Source organism: Alternaria dauci, chromosome 2 (assembly GCF_042100115.1).
Source record: "Alternaria dauci strain A2016 chromosome 2, whole genome shotgun sequence".
Taxonomy (NCBI): Eukaryota; Fungi; Ascomycota; class Dothideomycetes; order Pleosporales; family Pleosporaceae; genus Alternaria; species Alternaria dauci.
Genome location: NC_091273.1, coordinates 3,132,784 through 3,153,173, shown reverse-complemented (window position 1 = coordinate 3,153,173; position 20,390 = coordinate 3,132,784). Strand labels below are relative to the sequence as shown.

The 20,390-nt window shown below is 51.3% G+C and overlaps 7 protein-coding genes across 7 annotated transcripts; 3 read left to right on the top strand and 4 right to left on the bottom strand.

The window, feature by feature from the left end:
- Positions 1-74: 74 nt before the first annotated feature.
- Positions 75-2,297, bottom strand: ACET3X_003069 (uncharacterized protein; the record flags this gene model as incomplete). Its single annotated transcript, XM_069449881.1, has 1 exon — positions 75-2,297. The coding sequence occupies one exon, from the start codon at positions 2,295-2,297 to the stop codon at positions 75-77; it is 2,223 nt and encodes a 740-aa protein (XP_069309616.1).
- A 2,247-nt stretch (positions 2,298-4,544) lies between these two features.
- On the bottom strand, positions 4,545-7,055 carry ACET3X_003068 (uncharacterized protein; the record flags this gene model as incomplete). The annotated part of the gene is made up of 2 exons (XM_069449880.1): positions 4,545-5,099; positions 5,148-7,055. 2 exons carry the CDS (start codon positions 7,053-7,055, stop codon positions 4,545-4,547), a joined length of 2,463 nt encoding a protein of 820 aa, XP_069309615.1.
- Positions 7,056-7,305: 250 nt separating this feature from the next.
- Positions 7,306-8,570, top strand: ACET3X_003067 (uncharacterized protein; the record flags this gene model as incomplete). Its single annotated transcript, XM_069449879.1, has 2 exons — positions 7,306-7,474; positions 7,531-8,570. 2 exons carry the CDS (start codon positions 7,306-7,308, stop codon positions 8,568-8,570), a joined length of 1,209 nt encoding a protein of 402 aa, XP_069309614.1.
- A 290-nt stretch (positions 8,571-8,860) lies between these two features.
- Positions 8,861-12,792, bottom strand: ACET3X_003066 (uncharacterized protein; the record flags this gene model as incomplete). Its single annotated transcript, XM_069449878.1, has 6 exons — positions 8,861-9,611; positions 9,673-10,832; positions 10,888-11,273; positions 11,523-12,192; positions 12,247-12,641; positions 12,690-12,792. 6 exons carry the CDS (start codon positions 12,790-12,792, stop codon positions 8,861-8,863), a joined length of 3,465 nt encoding a protein of 1,154 aa, XP_069309613.1.
- Positions 12,793-14,772: 1,980 nt separating this feature from the next.
- Positions 14,773-15,974, top strand: ACET3X_003065 (uncharacterized protein; the record flags this gene model as incomplete). Its single annotated transcript, XM_069449877.1, has 4 exons — positions 14,773-14,911; positions 14,965-15,624; positions 15,900-15,905; positions 15,964-15,974. 4 exons carry the CDS (start codon positions 14,773-14,775, stop codon positions 15,972-15,974), a joined length of 816 nt encoding a protein of 271 aa, XP_069309612.1.
- Positions 15,975-17,567: 1,593 nt separating this feature from the next.
- On the top strand, positions 17,568-18,653 carry ACET3X_003064 (uncharacterized protein; the record flags this gene model as incomplete). The annotated part of the gene is made up of 1 exon (XM_069449876.1): positions 17,568-18,653. One exon carries the CDS (start codon positions 17,568-17,570, stop codon positions 18,651-18,653), a length of 1,086 nt encoding a protein of 361 aa, XP_069309611.1.
- Positions 18,654-18,780: 127 nt separating this feature from the next.
- ACET3X_003063 (uncharacterized protein) lies at positions 18,781-19,889 on the bottom strand (the record flags this gene model as incomplete). Its single annotated transcript, XM_069449875.1, has 3 exons — positions 18,781-19,530; positions 19,579-19,690; positions 19,750-19,889. The coding sequence occupies 3 exons, from the start codon at positions 19,887-19,889 to the stop codon at positions 18,781-18,783; spliced, it is 1,002 nt and encodes a 333-aa protein (XP_069309610.1).
- Positions 19,890-20,390: the final 501 nt, after the last annotated feature.

Genomic DNA, 20,390 nt, shown 5'->3' with positions numbered 1-20,390 from the left:
CTAAGAAAATATATCATTGAATTAAATCTAGCGTATGGACTTCATCCCGACATTCACTGTTGTGTGACCAATGACTATGCAGGAATCGTCTGCGCTGGTACACTTTCCAGTGTAGGCACAACAGGTTTGATCAAGCCCTGATCATCAAAGTACACCCGATCAATGGTGGTCTCCCTGTTCGTGCCGTTCCCGTTGGGAATAGCGAATCGATGGTACGCGATGTACCAGTCGTCCGTGTTCGGTACGTTGATGATGGAACTATGTCCAGTAGCGAGAATGTCAAGCGATGGATCCTTCTGGAGTATGAGGCCGTGGTATGTCCATGGACCGTGGACACTCGTAGATGTCGCATATCCTACTCGGTAGTTCTCTGAACCTGTATCATCGATGGAGTAGGTAAGATGAAAGAGGCCCTTGCGGTAGTTCATGAAGATGCCCTCACGAAACTCGGGAAGGCCAGTAATGACACGGGTGGTGCCATTCTTCAGCGAGAGCATATCGTTGGTGAGCTCAGCATAGATTGCAGGCGTGATATCTGACCCTCCGTTGCCCCAGAAGATGTAGTACTTGCCAGTAGTTGGATCTTGAAAGACAGCAGGATCGATTGCTTGACCCGTAGTGATGTTCCCGTTGGAAGAGTCTCCAATGTTCAAGATCATGGCTTTCGGTTGGGCAGTGAACGGCCCTTCGGGTGAGTCTGCAACAGCAACACCAATGGTCTTGCGATCGTACTCTGGGTTGTTGCCGCTGAAGTAGAAGTAGTACTTGCCGTCCCTTTCGATGATAGCCGGAGCCCAGGCATTTCCAGTCGCCCAGGGTACGTTGCCGCTCGTCCCATTGAGGGTCAAGAAGGGCTCAGCTGATCGTGTCCAAGACACGAGATCAGGAGACTTCCATACATAGAAGACGTTGCCGCCCCAGCCGGGAAAGCCATCAGTTGTCGCATAGATGTAGTAGTTGTTACCAAAAACGGCGATGTTTGGATCCGCATACAGACCGGGAAGTACAGGGCTGCCTGTCTTTCCAGTTAGACCAGCAAGCTCTCGTGCGGTCACGGGGACCACGGTGCCGTGACGTGGGCTGGTTGGTAGTTTGTAAGAGCTGGAAACTTTCCAGTCAGGCTTGGAAATGTCATCTGTCTCTAGTGGGATATACCCACGTCCAGTGTACTCATCGACGAAAAGATAGTACTTCTCGCCATTGACGTCGCCTGGATTGGATTTAAAGACGGTTGGTCCTTCAACATTGCTTGTGCCAGCATTGCGGCCAATGCATGCGGCAACCTGAGACCATGATTCAACAGGAGCAAGAAGGGTGTCTGAACGCTCTTGGATGATGTCGGTGCAGTTGGTACCTGTACCACCTTCGTCTTTGGTAAATCGATAGAATGTGGCGCCCTCCTGGATGACTGTAGTGTCAATTCGTGACATCTTCGCATCCTGCCAAATCTCGGGTTCGCTGAACGTGAAAAAGTCTCGTGTAGTCGCATACAGCATGCGGTGGTAGGTCGCTCCTGTGCGGTCCGTGTCGCTCTCTTCGTATAGAGACGATGCCCAGAAAACCACATACGATCCGAGGTCGGTATCGTAATAGGCTTCAGGTGCCCATGTGTTTCCAGCAGTTTGGGGCGAAACCTTGACGTGTCGTTGCTGCGACCATGTCTTGAGATCGCTCGATTCCCAGATTTCCAAGTACAAGCTCCCTATACGGACAGCATCTCCCCAGGAAGTGCCAGATCCAATTGACAAGTCAGTAGCGAGTAGATAAAACCTGTCACCTTCCGGCGAGCGGATCACAAAGGGATCACGCAGTCCCTTTGTGCCTTCGGAGGAGGCGAGAATTGGCTGTCCGTTGTTGAGTTCTGTCCAGTCCAATGCATTGTTGCCCTCACTAGCTGCTAGGTAGATCTTCTCACCCGCCAACGTATTATTTGTGAAGTACGTGAATGCATAGCCCTCGAAAGGCTCGAGTTTGACAGCTTGTCGGACGTTGGCACTGAAGGTGCGATTCGAAGTTGTTCCTTCGTGGTCAATGATTGCTGTAAGGTTGACAACGGTGTCGGTGTCTTGTCGTTGCACAATGCCGTCCGCAGATATTACCGAAGGGTTGTTGCTCATCCAGCTAATGTTGTACTTCTCGGATGCGCTCGGTAGATGGAGATTACCGCGAACATCGTCGACGTTTGTAATCGTGAGGCTTTCCAGTGCTGCTTGAACTTGGGCTCCTGAAGAAGAAGTCTGGGCAGAAACTGCCGACCACAGACTCCATGCACATATAGGCAGGCGGTAGGACCGCATGATGAAAGATGTAAGGATGAAAGCGATGCAGATGTCTTCCTATAAACATAGGATTGCATACCTTGGTGATATAGCAATATGATGAGCCGGGAGCTATACTCAACTGGCACTCTCGAGCTATAGCTACCTACCGGGAGCCATACTCAATTGACTTTGTTCCTGTTCTTAACCGTAGAATGTCCACGAATACGACATGCCGGACAGAACCTAATTCATCGGCCCGTAGTGACCCTAGTCTCGTAACGTGTCATGAACCCCGACCTGCCCCGGAGTTCTCTCCAGATTCGCGTGAGTCGTGGACCGCACAAATTGCGGCACTCCGCAAAGGCATACGAGAAGCAGAAACCGATGACGCCTTCCCCGAGGTTCGGGCTGGAAGATTTTGCGGGGTTTGACGCTAAACCGCGCACGAGCCACGAACGCCACTCAACATTCGTCGTATCTCGGGGTGATTCCTTTCCGATTACCACATTCTGCAAGGAACTCCAGAAATGTGTTACAAAGATAGCTTATCTCAACCCTGTGGACTTGGTAGTCGCCTGATTGCTGCGTCCCTCTTTGCATGTCGCGAACAATACAGCATTGCCTAGGTGATAGGTCTCGTTCGCGCCACTCCCTGGGCCTGTTGCCTGCGCACGCGTTTCCTCGGCGCCTTCGCACGGATACAGCTACAAGCGTGGAAATATGCGAACTTCCATTTCGGTTAGACCATAGTGGTTGAGTCGTGTAAAAGGTTGAAAAACATTTTGACATGCAACAAGCAGGCAACTTTATCTACGAAGGAAGAATCGCAACAACTAATCAAATGGCGATACATATGTATCACCGGTCGATGCATAAAAAGGGTTTGGAAGAGAATAGGACTGTTCCGTTCGACCTGTAACAACACGTGCTTCGCTCATGACCACCAACACTTGGGGTACGAGGCTGACTGTAAGAGGAATTCAGGCCAAGGTAGGATATCTATACATTATTTGGGCATGTCTACCCCTCGTCGGTTACAAGAGTAGTTGCTCAGTTGAGCTGACGTTCGGTTGGACAGAGCTGATATTCGATTTGACAGAGATAACCTTTGGTTCGACTGAGCCGACCTTCGATGTGACGGTGCTGACCTTCAGTTGGACTGAGCTGACCTTCAATTTGTCTGGGCTGACCTTCGATTTGATTGAGTTCGACTGTGCTGACCTTCGGTTCGACTGGACTGACCCCTGTCCGACGCCAGCCGAATCACAAGCGAGGGTCAGCTCAAGCGTGCCCCTGATGCACTGACGAGCTTCCCACGTTTCATGTACCTTCCCAATCTGGTAGGTTTGCTGCAGGCGTCGATTGCAGCACGATTGCGCGCAGCTGAGATCCTCTCATTTCCCAGCCACACCCAGCCTTGGATTATTTCTGGTGCACAGACCTCTTTGCTCAAGCTTGCGAGGATAGCGTTGATGCATTATGTAAGCGCGGCCGTGAAGATCCCCGTGATCGGGGCATGTTACTGGATCATCACGCTGTACAAGAGTCTTGAGACTGGCGTCTGAGGTGGTCTTCCGTCGATTCGAGAAGGGCGGATATCGTTGTGTGGTTTACGAGAGAGATCCAAGGGGCTGAATCGTGATTGCCGTTGTGCGCACCGCGTGAAGTGGCTGTTAGTGGACATCCCAGAAAACGAGAAGAGAAGAGATACATCGTCCTTTCGAGCTACCCGACAAGGACCAGAACAATCAAAGTCTAGATTCGGAAGCGAGACTCGTCACAAGGGATAGGCCAGAATTGGAGCTAAAATGCGTCATCCCGCCGCACCTACAGTCATTGCCGTACTTCTCGGGTTTCTCTTTTTCATGGTACTCTGGAGTCGGGCACGCGACGATGGCCACCACGAGGGAAACCCGCATCCGGACGACCTACCACGAAAAAACCAAAAGGAAAGACGACTCTCACTAAGCGAGGACGAATCCGACACAACTGAAGCTCTTCGGCAACACTGATTCTCTATTTCCAGAGCGGGCGGCGGTCTAGCCATGTCGGATTCCGAGCGCGAATACTTCTAATGCTCATTCTTTGGTATTACTTAGACCACTACCTGTGCTCTCATTGATCGCTGCGGAAGACTAGCAGGGGGAACACGTGATGGAGGAACTATGCAAACAATAACGACCTCCGACGGATGACTTTTCTAAGGTGCTCGGAGAGAACATCAATATCACGATTTCGATGTTCAACTTGCGGCTACGATACTACGGTGCAGCACACGAAAGACTATGGCTTGGAAGTATGCGAAAAGGCCTCCAGTCGATCAGCTAGTTGCTCCCACATTGGCTCCCCAACCCTCGCCACACTTCGCAAACCTGCTGCTACAAAAGGGAGGAGTCTTGCAGACTCTCGTTCTACCTGCACAAAGTCCTTGCCCTCAGCCTGCGATAGCAACACACCAAGATCTAGTAGTTCGACGATTGCTTTATGGATTGGTTTCACATCCTTCGAGAGCAGTGCCCGTTTTTGCAATTTCCCCATACACTGCGCATGAATTTGAGACATCTCGTCAATGTCGTCGGCCTTCTCCATAGCCAGGTTCATGTCTCGTGTGGTCAAGGAGACAGCGGTCTCGGTTACATAGGAACGCAGCACGTCAACGAACCAATTCAAGCGCTGGAGAACTCTGAAGAACACTGGCGACCAAGTTTTTCTGGATGCGCGAATGCGGACGCGTTGTAGTTGGTATTTGGCTCGGTAGATTTGCAGCAAGAAGGTACAAATTTCTTGGTAGATGGGTACAGATGAGCGTTGAATGATGTTTTGAATCGACCAAGAGACCTGGACATATTGTTAGCTGGCATACAAAAGACCATTTTCATGACATACTGCATAGTCCACAGAAACGGCAGCAAGACCCTTGACAGAGCTTCCATGCGACTTCGATTTTGTAGAACGGACGACAAGTTTCTCCACATCGGACGTAGTCAGGACCGTGCTGAATATACCTCGCGCAAGCTCCGTGAGTACGTATCGGTCGTTCCATCCTCGTCTGCCCGCATCCATGCGCTCAAAAATTGCAGTCGCAAAGTCTTCGAACACAGCGCCGTTCCTGCCCAGGTACAGAATCTCGAATACGTGCAGCACCCGCATGAGGCCATTGGCCTCGAAAATGTGTTGACGAAGTACGGTTGAAGCAACTGAGTACTTGCTACGGATCCATGTCTCGAACGCTGTTTGAAATAGTTCTGGGAAAGGCGAGAGGGGAACATAATTCGATGCACGGCAAACTGTTTCGCTATCGAGGCGTGGCTCAACTACAGAGGAGTGTAGGTTTGTGTCGTAGATGCCTAGTTCCTTCAAGAAAATGACACTTTTACCGGTGTTGAATATCTTCTTGACCGCTGGCTGCAAGAATGCGGGCAGCGTTAGGCCTCGTTCAGGATCGCGGCGGAGCATAAAGCGATCGTGCCACAAAGAGGCGGTATCACTCTTTGCGTCATTCGAAACGACGAAGAAGTTTTCCTCATCAGGACCGAGTTCGCTAGTTTCCATCCACCGTCGTATCGGCTTTAAATACGTTTGTAAACATTCGAAGAATATATCCGCCATGTACGTGAAGATTTCGTCCTCCAGCGTCAACTGCGCAAGAGTGGTCTGCTCGTACAGCGCCTCGAGATGATGGAAGGGGTTGACTAGCACTAGTGGATCTTGGTCCATCGTCAACTGATTCAGATCGTTGACAATCGATGCTAGGCGTAGAACGGGGTAACATAATGCTTGTACATCGCTGTGTAGGGATAATAGACTGACGGGAAGCGGGACATTGGGTATCAGATGTCGTTGTTGCATCGTGGATAAGGAGTGGTCGAAGTAGAGTAGTCGTTTCCGTACGGCAGCCTCGAAAGTCTGAATAAGAGGTGATGCTGGTGGCTGCTTAGTCCGCTGTTGCAGCGTCCAGCGCCGCACCGCATCGACGTGTGTGCCAATGTTGGCCAACTGCGAGAGTAGATGTGTAACCGCGGCTGACCGACTGTTGTCAACCAGGTAGGTTGTATTAGGGCAGATATTGTTGTTGTCGGTTCGATACAAGCTCGTCTTTAGCCCACCAAGCATAAACAATGTCTCCCGTACGGCCTGCAGCTCCGTTATACACATGTCGTTGCTGTCCATATCCGCACTTGATGTCCAGAATTGCGCTTCCTCTAGTTTCGAAACAAGGTCTTTGTCTGTCGACATGACACAGGTCTCGGGATCAAATGTATCATCTTCATCGAAGCTGGTCGGTGGTGTGCTAGGAGCCTTCCTGCGCTTCTTAGGCGCCTTCTCGTCGCCCGAAGAGTCCACGCCATAATCGATGTCCTTCCAGATATCTTCATCGCTGTACGGATCATCTGCTAGTATTTCTGCCCATGTCAATGGTGGGGGAGGGCTGGGCGGCCTAAGCAATTCAAGTGCCTCGACCTGGGTGTTCTCCAAAGGTCGGTCGGCTAGCTGGAGTAGTAGAGAGAGAAACTCTGGCTTGTACTTGTTCGTGTATCCTTCCAACTTTTGGAGACGCGTTTGGAGCGCATCGGCGAGATCATCGCGGTTCTTGATGCGAAACTTCTCGTCGAGTCCTTTAAAGCGAGCTGTGACCTCGAATTGGTTCGTTCTTGCATACTGGTGGCCCCGAAGATTGCGTGATGCGATCTCTTTGGCATGCCTGTAGGCCTGTTTGTTTGCAGCTGGGTCGTGTCTCAGTATGGACTGTATCAACTCGTCCGTCAGGCCGGAGATCTTCGCGTTTTGGGCCATGATAACGCGTCCTTTATCTGCCGCCCCACGACGCAGCTGACGGAGATAGGGGCTCGGTAGTAGGGACGTCGTGGTGTTGATTTGTGGCGGTTGCTTCCGGTTCCACATGTCAGATACATCATGCCCGATCCAGACTAGCGTCCTCACGCACCGCGTCACCGCCGTGAAACTCTACGTTGAACGCTCCTGCGACTTTTTTTGGAGGTGGGACACTGTCCCAACCCCTCAGCCACCGCAACTGCTCCTCATCATGGCGCTTCCCAAGGGCATGCGCTACTTGGCTGGCGCCACTTTCTGCATCTTCGTCTATCTGTTCGTGCAGATCCTCAAGGCGCCCGGTTCCGAGACACCCGTTGAGATTCCGAGCAAGCTTCCGACCAACAAAGTCGGCGATTGGGACCACGACCCTCAATTAGATCGTAAGATACCGTGTCGTGTCATGTGAACCCGTCAGAGACGCTAACTGAACAACCAGCCTCTGGCGAACCTCCCGAGCCGTTGCGACGAGTCGACGGTAACAACTACGCCCCGAATAACCCCTCGAGCGCGCGCATCAATGCCACAATCCTCAGCCTGGTACGCAATGAAGAACTGCAAGACATGCTGCAGAGCATGCGCGATCTCGAGCGCACATGGAACCACAAGTTTAATTACCCCTGGACCTTCTTCAACGATAAGCCCTTTACCGAAGAGTTCAAAAAGGCCACGCGAGCAGCAACCAACGCCGAAGTACGATACGAGCTAGTCCCTGCCGAACACTGGGACATACCGTCGTGGATCAACATGGATTTGTATGAGGAGTCTGTCTCTCTGCTCAAGTCGCTGGACGTGCAATACATGGAGAAGAAGTCGTACCACCAGATGTGCCGGTGGAACAGCGGAATGTTCAGCGAGCACCCGGCGCTGAAGGACGTGCAATACTACTGGCGAGTGGAGCCCAACGTCCACTTCTTCTGCGACGTCGACTACGATGTCTTTGCATGGATGCAGGACCACAACAAAACATACGGCTTCAACATCAACATCTACGACAGCCCGGACAGCGTTGCGACATTGTGGCCCGAGACGAAAAAGTTCATCGAGGACAATCCGGGTTACGTACATCCGAACAATGCGCGCGAGTGGTTGGAGGATGACAAGCGCCGGCCTGAGAACAACCAGAAAGCACATGGCTATTCAACCTGCCACTTCTGGTCCAACTTTGAAATCGGCGATCTGAGCTTCTGGAGAAGCAAAAAGTACCGCGACTACTTCGACCATCTCGATCGTGCTGGAGGCTTCTTTTACGAACGCTGGGGTGATGCGCCAGTACACAGTGTCGCATTAGGCTTGTTCGAGGATAAGAGCAAGATACATTGGTTCCGAGATATTGGATATCAGCACATACCCTTCTTCAACTGCCCGAACAGCCCCAAGTGTTCTGGCTGTGTTACTGGTCGATTCACAGACGGCGAGAAGTGGCTAAACCGGGAAGACTGTCGGCCGCTGTGGTTTAAGTATGTTGGCATGGACTGAGCTCTCCCTCTTGGGCAGCATTTCCTTCTATCTTACATAACGATATGCAGCTATCTACCATGTACAGTAGCTGTGACCGTGGTTGGCGCCAATATATGCACTCATGCTGTGGGTACTCCTGGAGATCATGGAGTTATTTGGCGCCCGGGGATGAAAAGCTTCCATCTAAGTAGGAACCATTTACATTCAATAGCACGTATACCACTAGACGCAATGAACATTTTTTACGACGTTCTGAAAACGAGCATTGCATTAAACATTGCGGAAACATTACAATAACACGCCCATTGCTAATGAATCTTCACCTTGAACCCACTAGGCGAGATACACTTTCCTGGCAAGTACCCCGTCCCTACCCGCTCGTATATTTTACTCCCAGCCCGGCCTCTCTGTGCTGCAATGATCAATATGTAGTGTCTTTGTAACTCGGGCGAGGGGCTTCCTTTCGCCTTGCCAAGCACAACACATACTGTATCTGGTTTCGCTGACCCATTCGGCGTATCGAAGATCAGTTCGCCCTCACCCTGTACTGCAGCACCGAGATCATACTCCCGCGCTGTAGCCTCGAGCGCTATATTGGCCATACTGTAGTCGGTGCTGGATACGTTCGTAGGAGTCTTAGGTGACCACGGTGATTGCAGGTCCTCCCACTCATAGCATCCAAAGTCAGGCTGTAAGTAGTCGATTCCGCCAGTGTATGCCATCCAAGACCATGACGGTACAGCAGACACGACACTCTGTGGCGGAAAGTGAATGCGACTCAAGCTAGGCGTGTCGATACCGCGGCGCCAGAGAAGACTCCTTCTGAGGAGGCCACGCGTTACTCCTTCATCGAAAACACCGAAGCCACCGCTTACTCGCATTGTACGGAGGAGGCGTTGCTGAAGCCCGTCAATAGCGGTGGGTCGGTCGTATGGCTCTGAAAGGCCGAGGCGGGAGTACTCGCGGTAAAGTCCTTGGTAACGCAAGATCTTCTCACCTTGACTCGCGTTGTAGAGGATGTGTGGAAAGTCAGGATCGCCCAGAAATGCGGCAAGTTTACTGTGGTTCTCAATAAGCCTAATGAAATCTTAAGCAGTGGGGGGGTGGCGTATCTACTTACTTGCTCAATTTTGTAGAGGTTTCGCAACGTACGCCATCCCTGCATTCGAAGTACGTCTGGTGTTCTGTGAAAAAGAGCGTTCGGCGGGCCAAAGCATGCTCTTGATATACCCAGCCACGACGATTCAGCTCTCCATCGAGTACGTGGTCCTTGAAATTATCGATGGTTTGGCACACGTAGAAAGGTGTTTGGCCTTTACCTTCAGGGCTCAATCCGACGTAGTTTCTGCTCTCACGCTGTTTGAGGAATCCAGCGAAATGGTTGGCTGCGCAGCTCGCGGCAATGACACAGTACGCGCCACTGTAGACATCCTCCATTCGTTTGGCTTCGGTCTTGAAGTCGCCATCCGGACCTTGAATGACACAAAGGGAATCAATCCATAGGTAGCGACGCCCTAATGCGCGAGTCACTGTCACCGCATCTCTAAATGTGGCTGGGAGGGCATCTAGACTGATGCCCTTAAGGTGCGATTGGAGGGTGCTGGTAGTAGTCGAGAAATGCTGGGTTCCCCATCGATGCGACAATGCGATCCACTCGCCGGAGTCTTTTGGGGTCGTGGCCCATAGCCGAACACTATCGTCCCCAGGTTGACCAACGTCGATTAACCTTGTTGGCAATCGGACCTTGACCCCATCGACAGCGACTCCACGCGGCTTACATGTGTGTTTTCTATCGCAATCATTGAGCCAATACTTGATGATCTCCATATGTGTAGCTTGCCCGGCCTCTGGAAGCCTCACGAACCCAGTCTGAAACTCGCTTGTGGGGGGCAGCATTTGCTCGGGATCTCGAACGATGGATAATATACGAGGGCCAGTGCTCTCTAGCCTCAAGAAAGGTCCTGTCCGTTCGAATTTGATCGTCTCTGAACCTGCTCGTCCATTTTGAATGACAACTTGCCAAAAGAGGTTGCATAGATCGCACTTCTTCTCGCTAGCGCTTGATCTAAGCCACTGTGTTTCGTATGAGATCGCAAATCCTGGACTGTAGACTTCATCCCGGAATTGTGCGCATCGGACACAGAGGCGGTATGATACAGTGCGATCAAACGATTCAAGTGTATGCGAGCGCTGCATAGACTCGAACATGGCAGACGCGAACTCATTGCCGGATTGGTACTTCCAGTCGTTTTCATCAAGTTCTGGAGTTCCATAATCATTCTTCGGAAAGCGACGTTAGTCAGGTTAGGCAGATATGCTTTGGTCAAGAACTCACTTCATTCTGTGTTGATAATTCAGGGTCTTGTGCTTGATACGTTTCTTCTGATTTGTAACTTGATGGCGTGGGTGATGAAGCGGAATGCGAGAACGACCCTGGAAGGCCTTCCAGCCTGTGTTGGTCGAGATGTTGCGCAAACCAATAGCTTTCATCTTCGTCTTCTCCATTGATTGTCTCAATGCGGGTGCGGAAATCAGTTGCGAGACAGCGCGCAGGTCCCCGAGATTCAGGCTCTGGCTGTACAGGGATTTTGTCGGGTTCGGGTTCCGCCGGAGTGAAGCTGAAAGAAGGGATATCCACTGCAGGCTGTACGGGGGATTCGATAGCACTTCCTTCGAAGTCAACATCTTGCGGCGTTACTCTAGTGACGTTCGTGCTGGAATCTATGAATGAATCTGTGCGGGGTCTTTCAGGAAGGCCAGAGAGTGTCGTGCCAAGCCTTCGCGGAAGCTTCACAACTAGCAAAGCTGTTCGCACCAACTCCAGAAGATCACCAATCGCTGTACTACCTACCTGACACCTGGGATCGTTCGCCATTTTGTCCATCCAGCGTACAGCAACATTATGTACTTGGGCTACCTTTTTCCCATTCACGACACTGGTCTGGTAGAAGCTACCAAAGCCCAACTCACGGTCGAATCGGCTGAGTCCGTCGGCTCCGTACAGAAGCCATATGGTGAGTTCCAATGTGATACAGCCCATTGCCCAGATATCATACAGTCGTGAACGTCTCTTAGTCGACTGGCCCAACCACTTCGCAGTAACACCAGTTTCCACTTCTGGTGCCTCATAGCGACGGGTCCCATATTTCGCTGTAGTCTTGCTAGGACGCATTTCGGTGGCTTGGCCATGTTCTCTGGCTTCGCCCCAGTCGCCGATTTTGAGAGTGCCGATCAACCCACCTTTGTTGAAAACGAGGATATTCTCGGGCTTGAGATCGCCATGTCGGTACGAAGCTCCAGTCGCGTTCAGGTTGTGAGCAGCGTCAAGTGCTTTGGCAAGTCCCATCACTTGTCTTATAACGTCTTTGACCAATGGCGCGGTCAAGGTAGGTGAGGGCATACGCTTCCATAGATTACGAAGGTTACCGCCATCTGCCCATTCGAACATCAGGTAATGTTCGTCTCCTCCATGCTCTCTACGACGCCGAAACGCGGTGATGAAGCGGACTATATGCTCTTGGTTCAATTTGTTCATCGTTCTAAGGGCTTTGACTTCTTTTTCCCAATGTTCAGCTACTTCTTGAGCGTCTTCTGTAGCCTGGATCTCTTTCACGGCGAAAGGGGTGTCATCTTGGAGTGCCTATATAGGTCAGCAAGTGTCATGCAAAGACGTGTGCGATCTGAAGCGTCGTACTGGCTTCATATGATTCTGGTGAATCACATATTTCGAAACCACACCAAATGAGCCCCTTCCATCGTCGCCAGCTTTTGATGTGAAAGGGAGTATACAAGACTCTTCGAGGTCGTGATTGTATTTGTCGGTTGAAAAGGTAGCGGCATAAAATTTCCATTGGTGCTCGATGATATCAGGGTACCATGTCCTTTTGAGGAGAGGGCCCTTAGGATCGGTAAATGGCAGGTCATTGTCGTCCAGATTTTTCGATTTGAAAAAGGTCATCACCCTTTTCGGTTTTTTAATCTTAGCCCATATGGCTATGGCGAAGACCTTTGGTGTCCGTGTCTTGACGAAGTCGATCAACTCACATTCTGTTGAGCTTGGACTCGCGATTTCCAACACATCCTTGATTACTTGCTCTGTTAGTAATTCGGTCAGAAGACCTTCAGGGAAAAATGCACAGCAAGTCCTCTCGAATGTGCTCTTCTTCTGGAGGCAGCCGAGTGATTTCCTGAACCTTTCCTGCTTCGTTTCTTCATCATCTGAGTAGTCGTCATCGGACATGGTTGGCAAGCGGATACGGTGGTGAGATGGCGGAGAAGTGATTTGATTCTGCAGTGACTGTTGGTAGGGGAGAGGTGGATGGAGAGTGATGCGGTGGCAGGCTTTCCAACTGATGGTGAAAGTCTGCAGCTGAATCAAGGCCCGGTAGACAGGGACGAACCACGCGAAAGCTGCCAGGCCGGCTTTTAATACATAGACGAGGCAGGGCTATGAGTCTGATTTGACACAAGATACATGAGTTCTTCGACGGAGGCCCAGTAGGCAACGAGGCAAACTCCCTCCAGCCCAACCAAACGATCTGTCAGGAAACATAGCCGGTGTATCATGGAGCGGCGCAGCAAAGCGCATAATGTGTTGACACCCGTGACAGGGTTAGACCGATTACGAGCAACCTGCAGTCGCTCCCAGTAGTTCCAAATGAGCCTGCAGTGTTGCAGCAGATAGCGACACTGGGGCGCAAAACGTGGGGGGTGGCGTTTTCGGTCCCAGCCTGGTAGGAAAGTAGTATGTAATAAGATGGTGTGACGATTCGCAGTCGGGCATCATGTTGCGCTAGAGCTAAATCGTCAGATATAGCAAGTACACACAGCCGTGTCACCTAGGTACCATGGACACAAGAAGATCGTTGTCGAGTGAAGACGTTCGGGCGAGAACCTCGCAACCTGGGCACTGCCCCACTTCATGTCCGTACCTAGCGCCGCCCCCTGACATCTCCAGGATTGCGACCCGCTACTCCTTCCCACCTTCCCAATATCATCACAGCACACCCCAGATGCGATCCATCTACACAAGAACTCAAACGACTGTGACATTCGCCATTCTTTGCGCAATTATATGGTATGCGACAGCTCTAGGTATCTATAGCAGGTTCCTGTCACCGACACTCTTCGATGTCGACCTACGCAACGTTAGACACAGCGGCTGTAGACATCAACTGCACTCGTCGACCTACCGGTGTAAGCAGCCCAGGCGCTTTGATACAGTACATGTTATGCATCATCTGGCGACTAGGATTAGTGAATTCCAACTTGGCCGGTCTGCAGAAATCTACCCACATGAATCTCGAACTCCGATCCAAACTTCAGCTTCAGCCTGTCCATCAACTTTTCTGGGTCTATGTCCATGACGTCTATTGGCTGAACGCTGCCTCCGCTGCGATGCACTGCTGTATCTGGACTCGGAAACGTTCTTTTTTTCGATGAGGAATTAGCAACAGCCAGGAGCTTCTTAAGAGCGGTCATCGTCCAGTTGGGAACCTAAGAATCACGATACTGGCCTTCGAATTGCAAAGGTTGTCCTGAACACGCTGTTATACTCGGAATCTTGTTGCCCAGTGGGCTGAGCTCTTTGTTGACATGGCGTCGTTACTCGAAACCCGGCGTGCGTCAAGCACCAATCACACTTATACCCCGTACACCAACTCTGTTAGCAGCTGCGGCAAGTTGGAGGCGTAGATGTCACTCCGTCTCCCTCTTTCAGCTTTGCCAGTCTTGTGAGCTGAGCAACCCTAGGTATGGACATCTTGCCTAACCTGGCCCCAGGCGTCGTAGCAGCTGACAGGTTGGGGCGGAAGGCTGATTTCTCGTGCTGTAGCGCCAGATGTTATCGGTCACTGCGGACGAAGCAGCCGAATCCCAAGAGCGTGTGGCTGTGGCGCTGCAAGTAGAGGAATCAGCCCAGTATGTAGGTACATGGGCAAAACTGAAAGTTGATTCCCTCAGCGTATGGACTGGCGGCATGATTAACGATGGTCATATTGCGGTCATGCAAACCTGAGCCTGTGCCACGCGCAGGGGTATTGCAATCCCGCACAATCTTGGACCCCACACCCAATCGCCTCTACGAGGAATACTATGCCTGAGGAAGCTTTAAGATTAGGAGATCAAGCCGATTTGTTGACATACATGTTGCTCCGGTGTTTCCTTTGCCTCAGGATTTGTTGGTTGTCATGCTCAGCCGCAAGTTCTGATCCTCGTTCTAATGTTCCCGTTGGGTCAAAAACTCCAGGACAGGTTGCTGAACCCAGTGCCACGCAGTAGACGTGCGTCAGCCAGCGCGTCTACAAGCGACAACGAGCGGACTCATCGGGTGGAGAATCCCACCGGAACCGGTACTCGAGGTGCGTTGTTAGTGCAACAATGTTCGAGCTCAATGGCTGACGCAGTCATATAGACCCACAGCAAAGGGCCCGCCCGTTAAGCGTGCCTTTGTTCAGTCCAGGCTCAGGTACATACGCATATGCCGAGGTCAGCCCTCAAAAACAGGCGTTAGGAGACCTGGGACATCGTCCATCTGGTGCCGCTAGCTTACAATGGACTTCAAGCAATCTGAAGACAGCTCAGTTCGTCGCTAATGGCCACAACAAAGACGTCAAGGATGCGACCATCACCAAGCGAACAACAAATAGGATAGAGCAGACGAGAGATAGATTCGTCAAACAGGGGGGCGTGCAGCCAGATTCCAGCACCTTTACAGCAGTTGTGTTCGCTCAAAGATGGTTGGGAAAATTGCGACTCCAAGATCCTCACCCAATAACCAGAAAACTTCAGCAAGCTTCGCAAACTTCTTACCAACAGCAGAAGTTCATACCTGAGACGCAGATTCGAGAGATTGTGCGAGATGAGGTCATACAGGATGAGCTGTTCAAAGCAAACAAGTCCATTGGCAAGCCGTCCAGAATGCTGAAGGCACCGGTCGTTTCGCAAGACTACGCGTCATACAGGAAGATACTCGCAATACTATTTCTCATGAAGCGACCTTCTAAGATCCGGCGGTTTGTCAAGGCCGGGCTTTGCGACAACCACCTTCCCTTCAAAAAGGCTCAGCATCCGGGTAGGTTTGATCGCTCAGCTAAGTTGACTGGTCAAAACACACCTGGGTGTCCTTGTGTAAAATTCACAAGACCAGAAGACGCCGACGAGTTTCTGGACCTCCAGTGGTCGGTGCTTGCACCTGTTTTTGTCAGATCAGATGGAACTGTCCCACACAACGACTTCGCGTGTGATTCGATCCTACCTTTCCTGCCAGAAACAACTATTGCGAAAGAGGGGGGCTCTAGCAAAGTGTACAAAGTCAAGATACATCCTGACCATCATAATCTATGTCAGACGAACGTATGTAATGACTACGCCTGACTGCGACGTAAGGAAACTAACAGTTTTTCCAAACCAGGGCGGGTCTAATATCTATGCAGTCAAAACATTGAAATCGAAAGATGACGTAGCCTTTAGTCAAGAGGTTACGGTTCTGAGAAGGCTCAGTACCAGCAAGCATACTCATCCTCATCTCATCACCTTGCTAGCCACCTATAAACGAGGCACAACGTACCACCTCATCTTTCCATGGGCTGATGCCGATCTTTTCGATTATTGGAAGCGACGTCAAGAGGCGCCACCTGAAGATGGCCTGATAGGCAAATGGGTGATAGAACAATGTCGAGGTCTTGCAGATGGACTTAACAGTGTCCATCGGTATGCGACATTCTCCGGAACGTCGATCCTTGATGCTTTCAAGCTTCCTAGTACGACTGAGACGGATGGACGACACCAATCCACACACACCAGTGGTGTAAATGTGAACCGGTCAGCGAGGAATTTGTTTGGCCGTCATGGGGATCTGAAGCCAAAGAATATTTTATGGTTTCCAGATCCCAGAACCACAGGTGGCCACGGTATTCTGAAGATTACCGATTTTGGAGTGACTCGGTTTAACACGGAGGATATGTGGGACACCCAGAAGACTGGTAAGTTGCCCAATTCGCCCAGCTATCGATCACCGGAGAGCGATCTTGACGGCAAGCTTACTACTGCTTGCGATGTTTGGGCTCTCGGATGCGTATACCTGGAATTTGTTGCCTGGTATTGTGGTGGTTACAGACTAGTCCAAAGATTCGGTGAGCGGCGGTTGGCACCTGATCCTCGTATGGCGAATATGCGAACAAACACCTTCTTCACGATCGTTGAGAAAGAAGGGGAGAAAACGGCTGTTGTGAAGCCAGCAGTCCTCAAGGTGATTGAAGAGCTACGGGAACATCATCGTTGCACAGGAGACTACAGCGAATTCCTTAACATGATCAAGGACGACATGTTGGTCACTCACTCGCCGGACGTACCGGACAGTGGAGACGGGAGTTTGATACTTCGGAAATCAGTTTCAGAACCCGTTGGTGGTGCCCCACGCTTGGGGTACATTCGACGAAAGAGTTGTGGGGATGTGTTCCGTAGATTGGGCGACATCAACCCTCGGTCTGATCAGGAAGAGCCGACTTCCCCTATAGCGCAGTCACATCACACATGGCCACAATGGGAGGCATGAGCTGAGGCAATGCTATTGTCCAACAGGTCGTTGGGTGGATGGCGTTTTGCGAATCATCAGCTTGACAACGAGCAGATGTAGCAAGAGCATTGCGTCTGAGTCAACAATCGGACACAATACTCGTGACAAGATGTGGAAAAAGCAAAGTGGGTAGTTGCGCACTCAGATGTCTACTCTTGATCCGTAGTATGTTGCTGAACCGCTCATTCGCTGCCCACCGTCGTAAGGTATGGTGGGGTTGATGGGCCGACGATACCCGTAGGCAAGCATTTCCGCGTATCGCAGGAAGATCAACACCAGGCAACAGGGAAGCGCACCGACATCGGTCGAGAACGGAAGACAACTAGAGGTCAGACATCCATCACTGAAGGAATGCAAAGGTCATCGACTGTAAAAGAAGTAAACTACCGGATGATATCGGACTGATCGTCTCGCTGAATTCGGCCCTTCTGCCAACCACCATGACTTTCATCGTCCTCTCGGATGCTGACGTTCAAAACCTCCTCCACAACATTTCTCAATCAGACGTCCAGGAACTGGCGTCAGCTCTCAACCAAGCTCTAACACACTACTCTTGCAACGATGAACTTCCCTACCAACCACACCGCGCCAATGTCACGCGACCAAATGGCCAAGTCAGCCTCTTCATGCCCGCAACAACACCATCCTCCATCGGCGTGAAGATAGTCGGTGTCGCACCATCTCAGACTCCCCCGCCAGGAGAGAAGCCCAAGCCTGCGTTGCGAAGTGTGCTTACGATTTGCGATGAGTTGGGGCAGGCTGTAGGCGTGTTGAACGCAGCGGAGTTGACGGCATTCAGGACGGCGCTGGGGAGTATGTTGTTGTATCGATACCGGAAGAAGACGGAGAAGATTGTTGTGTTTGGAGCGGGGAAGCAGGCGGAGTGGCACATACGCCTTGCTGTTCTTCTCAAAGGAGAAGACATCAGGAAGATTACGGTTGTCAACCGATCCAGTGCAAGAGCACAGGACCTGGTAGACTCGCTCATACAGTCGAGAGTGGGACCACATATCAAGATGGAGATCTTTGAAGGGAAGGAAGTTGGTCTGGAAGACTTGATTACAGAAGCAGATGTCATGTTCTGCACGACACCCAGCACATCTCCCTTGTTCCCCGCCTCATACCTTGTGTCCGACTCCGGCCTTGGTAAATCCAGATTCATCTCTGCAATTGGCTCCTATCGTCTGGACATGCAGGAGATTGACCCTGGACTGCTCAAGCACATTGCCAACCCCTCCGGTCCTTTTGCGTCTCAGGTGCATCGAGGGTCTATCACAGTCGACAGTATCAAGGGATGCATGGATGAGGCTGGGGAACTGGTGGCGGCTGGATTGAAACCAGAACAGATGCTCGAGGCGGGGAGAGTGGACGAGTTGAGAAAGGACGAAGGTGTGCAGAAGTGGCTTGAGGAAGGGTTTGTGGTGTACAAGAGTGTTGGAGTGGGTATCATGGATATCGCGATTGGGAAGGCCCTGATGGATTTGGCGGCGACAAAGGGCGTGGGTGTACATCTGGACAGCTTTTGAGCTGGTCAGGAACAGATGAGTGTGTCGGCTGATACGGTAGTAATGAAGTTGAGAGGCTTGGAGATGGAATGTAGTCCTTTACATCCAACTTACTTTAGACTCAATCTATGGCTGGCATGTATTCTATTCACAACTTCGCCTTGAAGCTTTCCTCGACAAGTTCCTTCACCCTTCCCGCGACCCCAAAAGCATAGAGATACCCTAACCCCCCAGCGCCATACGCATGCACTACATCGCCCTCTCTCTCTACTCTCAATCCCCCTTCTCTCGCAGGTCGGAATCCCACGATGTCCTCGCCATGCTTATTTAGATCGACCCAGTCAAATCTCCCATTCGTCATCATGTTGACTCGTTCAAGAATGTCCAGTCGTAAACTTCTGTCTGGCTGGGGTTGGGTGTTGGACGGTTGACTGACGCCACCCAAGATAATGCCGCCATTTGACGAGCGGGGAATACAATACGTGTAGTGAGAGCCTTGGTGTAGGGTTGCCTGGTCAAGCAGAGAAGATCTCCCAGCGGTTGCGCAGTCGACAAACATGGTTTGACCGCGGACGCCGTAGACACTGGGGTCAGTTGCAAGGTCTCGTGCGCCTAGCCCGGTGGCGTTCACGAATACATCTGCCGCAGTTAGGTCTCGCAGATCCTGTATGGAGGATAAAGTTTGATGGATGAACTTGACTCCCCGGCTCCGGAGGTTAGCCGTTAGCCAGGGGAGGATGTCGTTTGGGTTGACGACGAGTCCGTCGTAAGAGTAGCCTAGTGTGACGCCGGGCGGAAGTTGAGATTCTGGGAGGATTTGGAAGTTTTGCATATGAGATCTGTACCACACAGGTGCTGTTCGGGGCCTATCGTCGTAGTATTCGATTATGCGAACACTCTTACTCTGGGCTCAGTAACTGTTCGACCAGACTTGAAGGCAGCTAACCTTTACCCCACTTTCCGGGACGGATCTCAAAATGTGTCTGTAGAAGTTGAGTGATGCTAGTTGTAGGTCGTTGGACCCAGTATTAGGATGTGGTGCTAGGAGGGCACCTGCCCTGTAAATGTCGACCAGGTCAGTGACACGTGATGGAAGTCGAAGCCACAGCTGACTGACCATGGACTAGCCCATTCAGTGGAATTGTCGCCATAAAAGTTTCGCGCTACAATGGTGATTCTGTTGCCTGCCTCCGAGAGCAGGTAGGCACACGCGAGGCCTGTGATACCGGCACCGGCGATGGCGATGTGTCTGGGCATTGAGGATGTTCAATCTGGCTCGGGAATGATGGTACGTACAAGAAGTGAAGGAGGGACAAACGCTGATGTCTTATCTACTTTGCGACTGTAATTGGGTGTTTTGGTAGTTGATACTGCCACGCTAACTCATGCCATGCAATCGAATGCGCGTATGGACATTGGTCAACGGGTGCCGGTTGTAGCCGACAACGTCAAACCAGCAAAGAGGCCATTGTACTTTGATATTGTGTAGAGCGTTTCCCGCGAGGCTGCCGTTAAGATGTGGTTTTCTCAACCGGGCTGTACATGATTGCGATGTCGGGCCAGGAGAGAAACACGTGTGGTCGCACTCATCGTGGTAGACGTCGCGATAGCTTCTGAAAGCACAGAAGCAGAGATGGTGGGAGCTCGCACCACAGCCGGAGACATGCAGGAGATTTGCGCAATCGCGTCGTGTCTAATGGACACTAAAGCGAGAGGTTGCGCTCTATGGAGTCTGCGGCGGCGGAGGACAGGGATGCG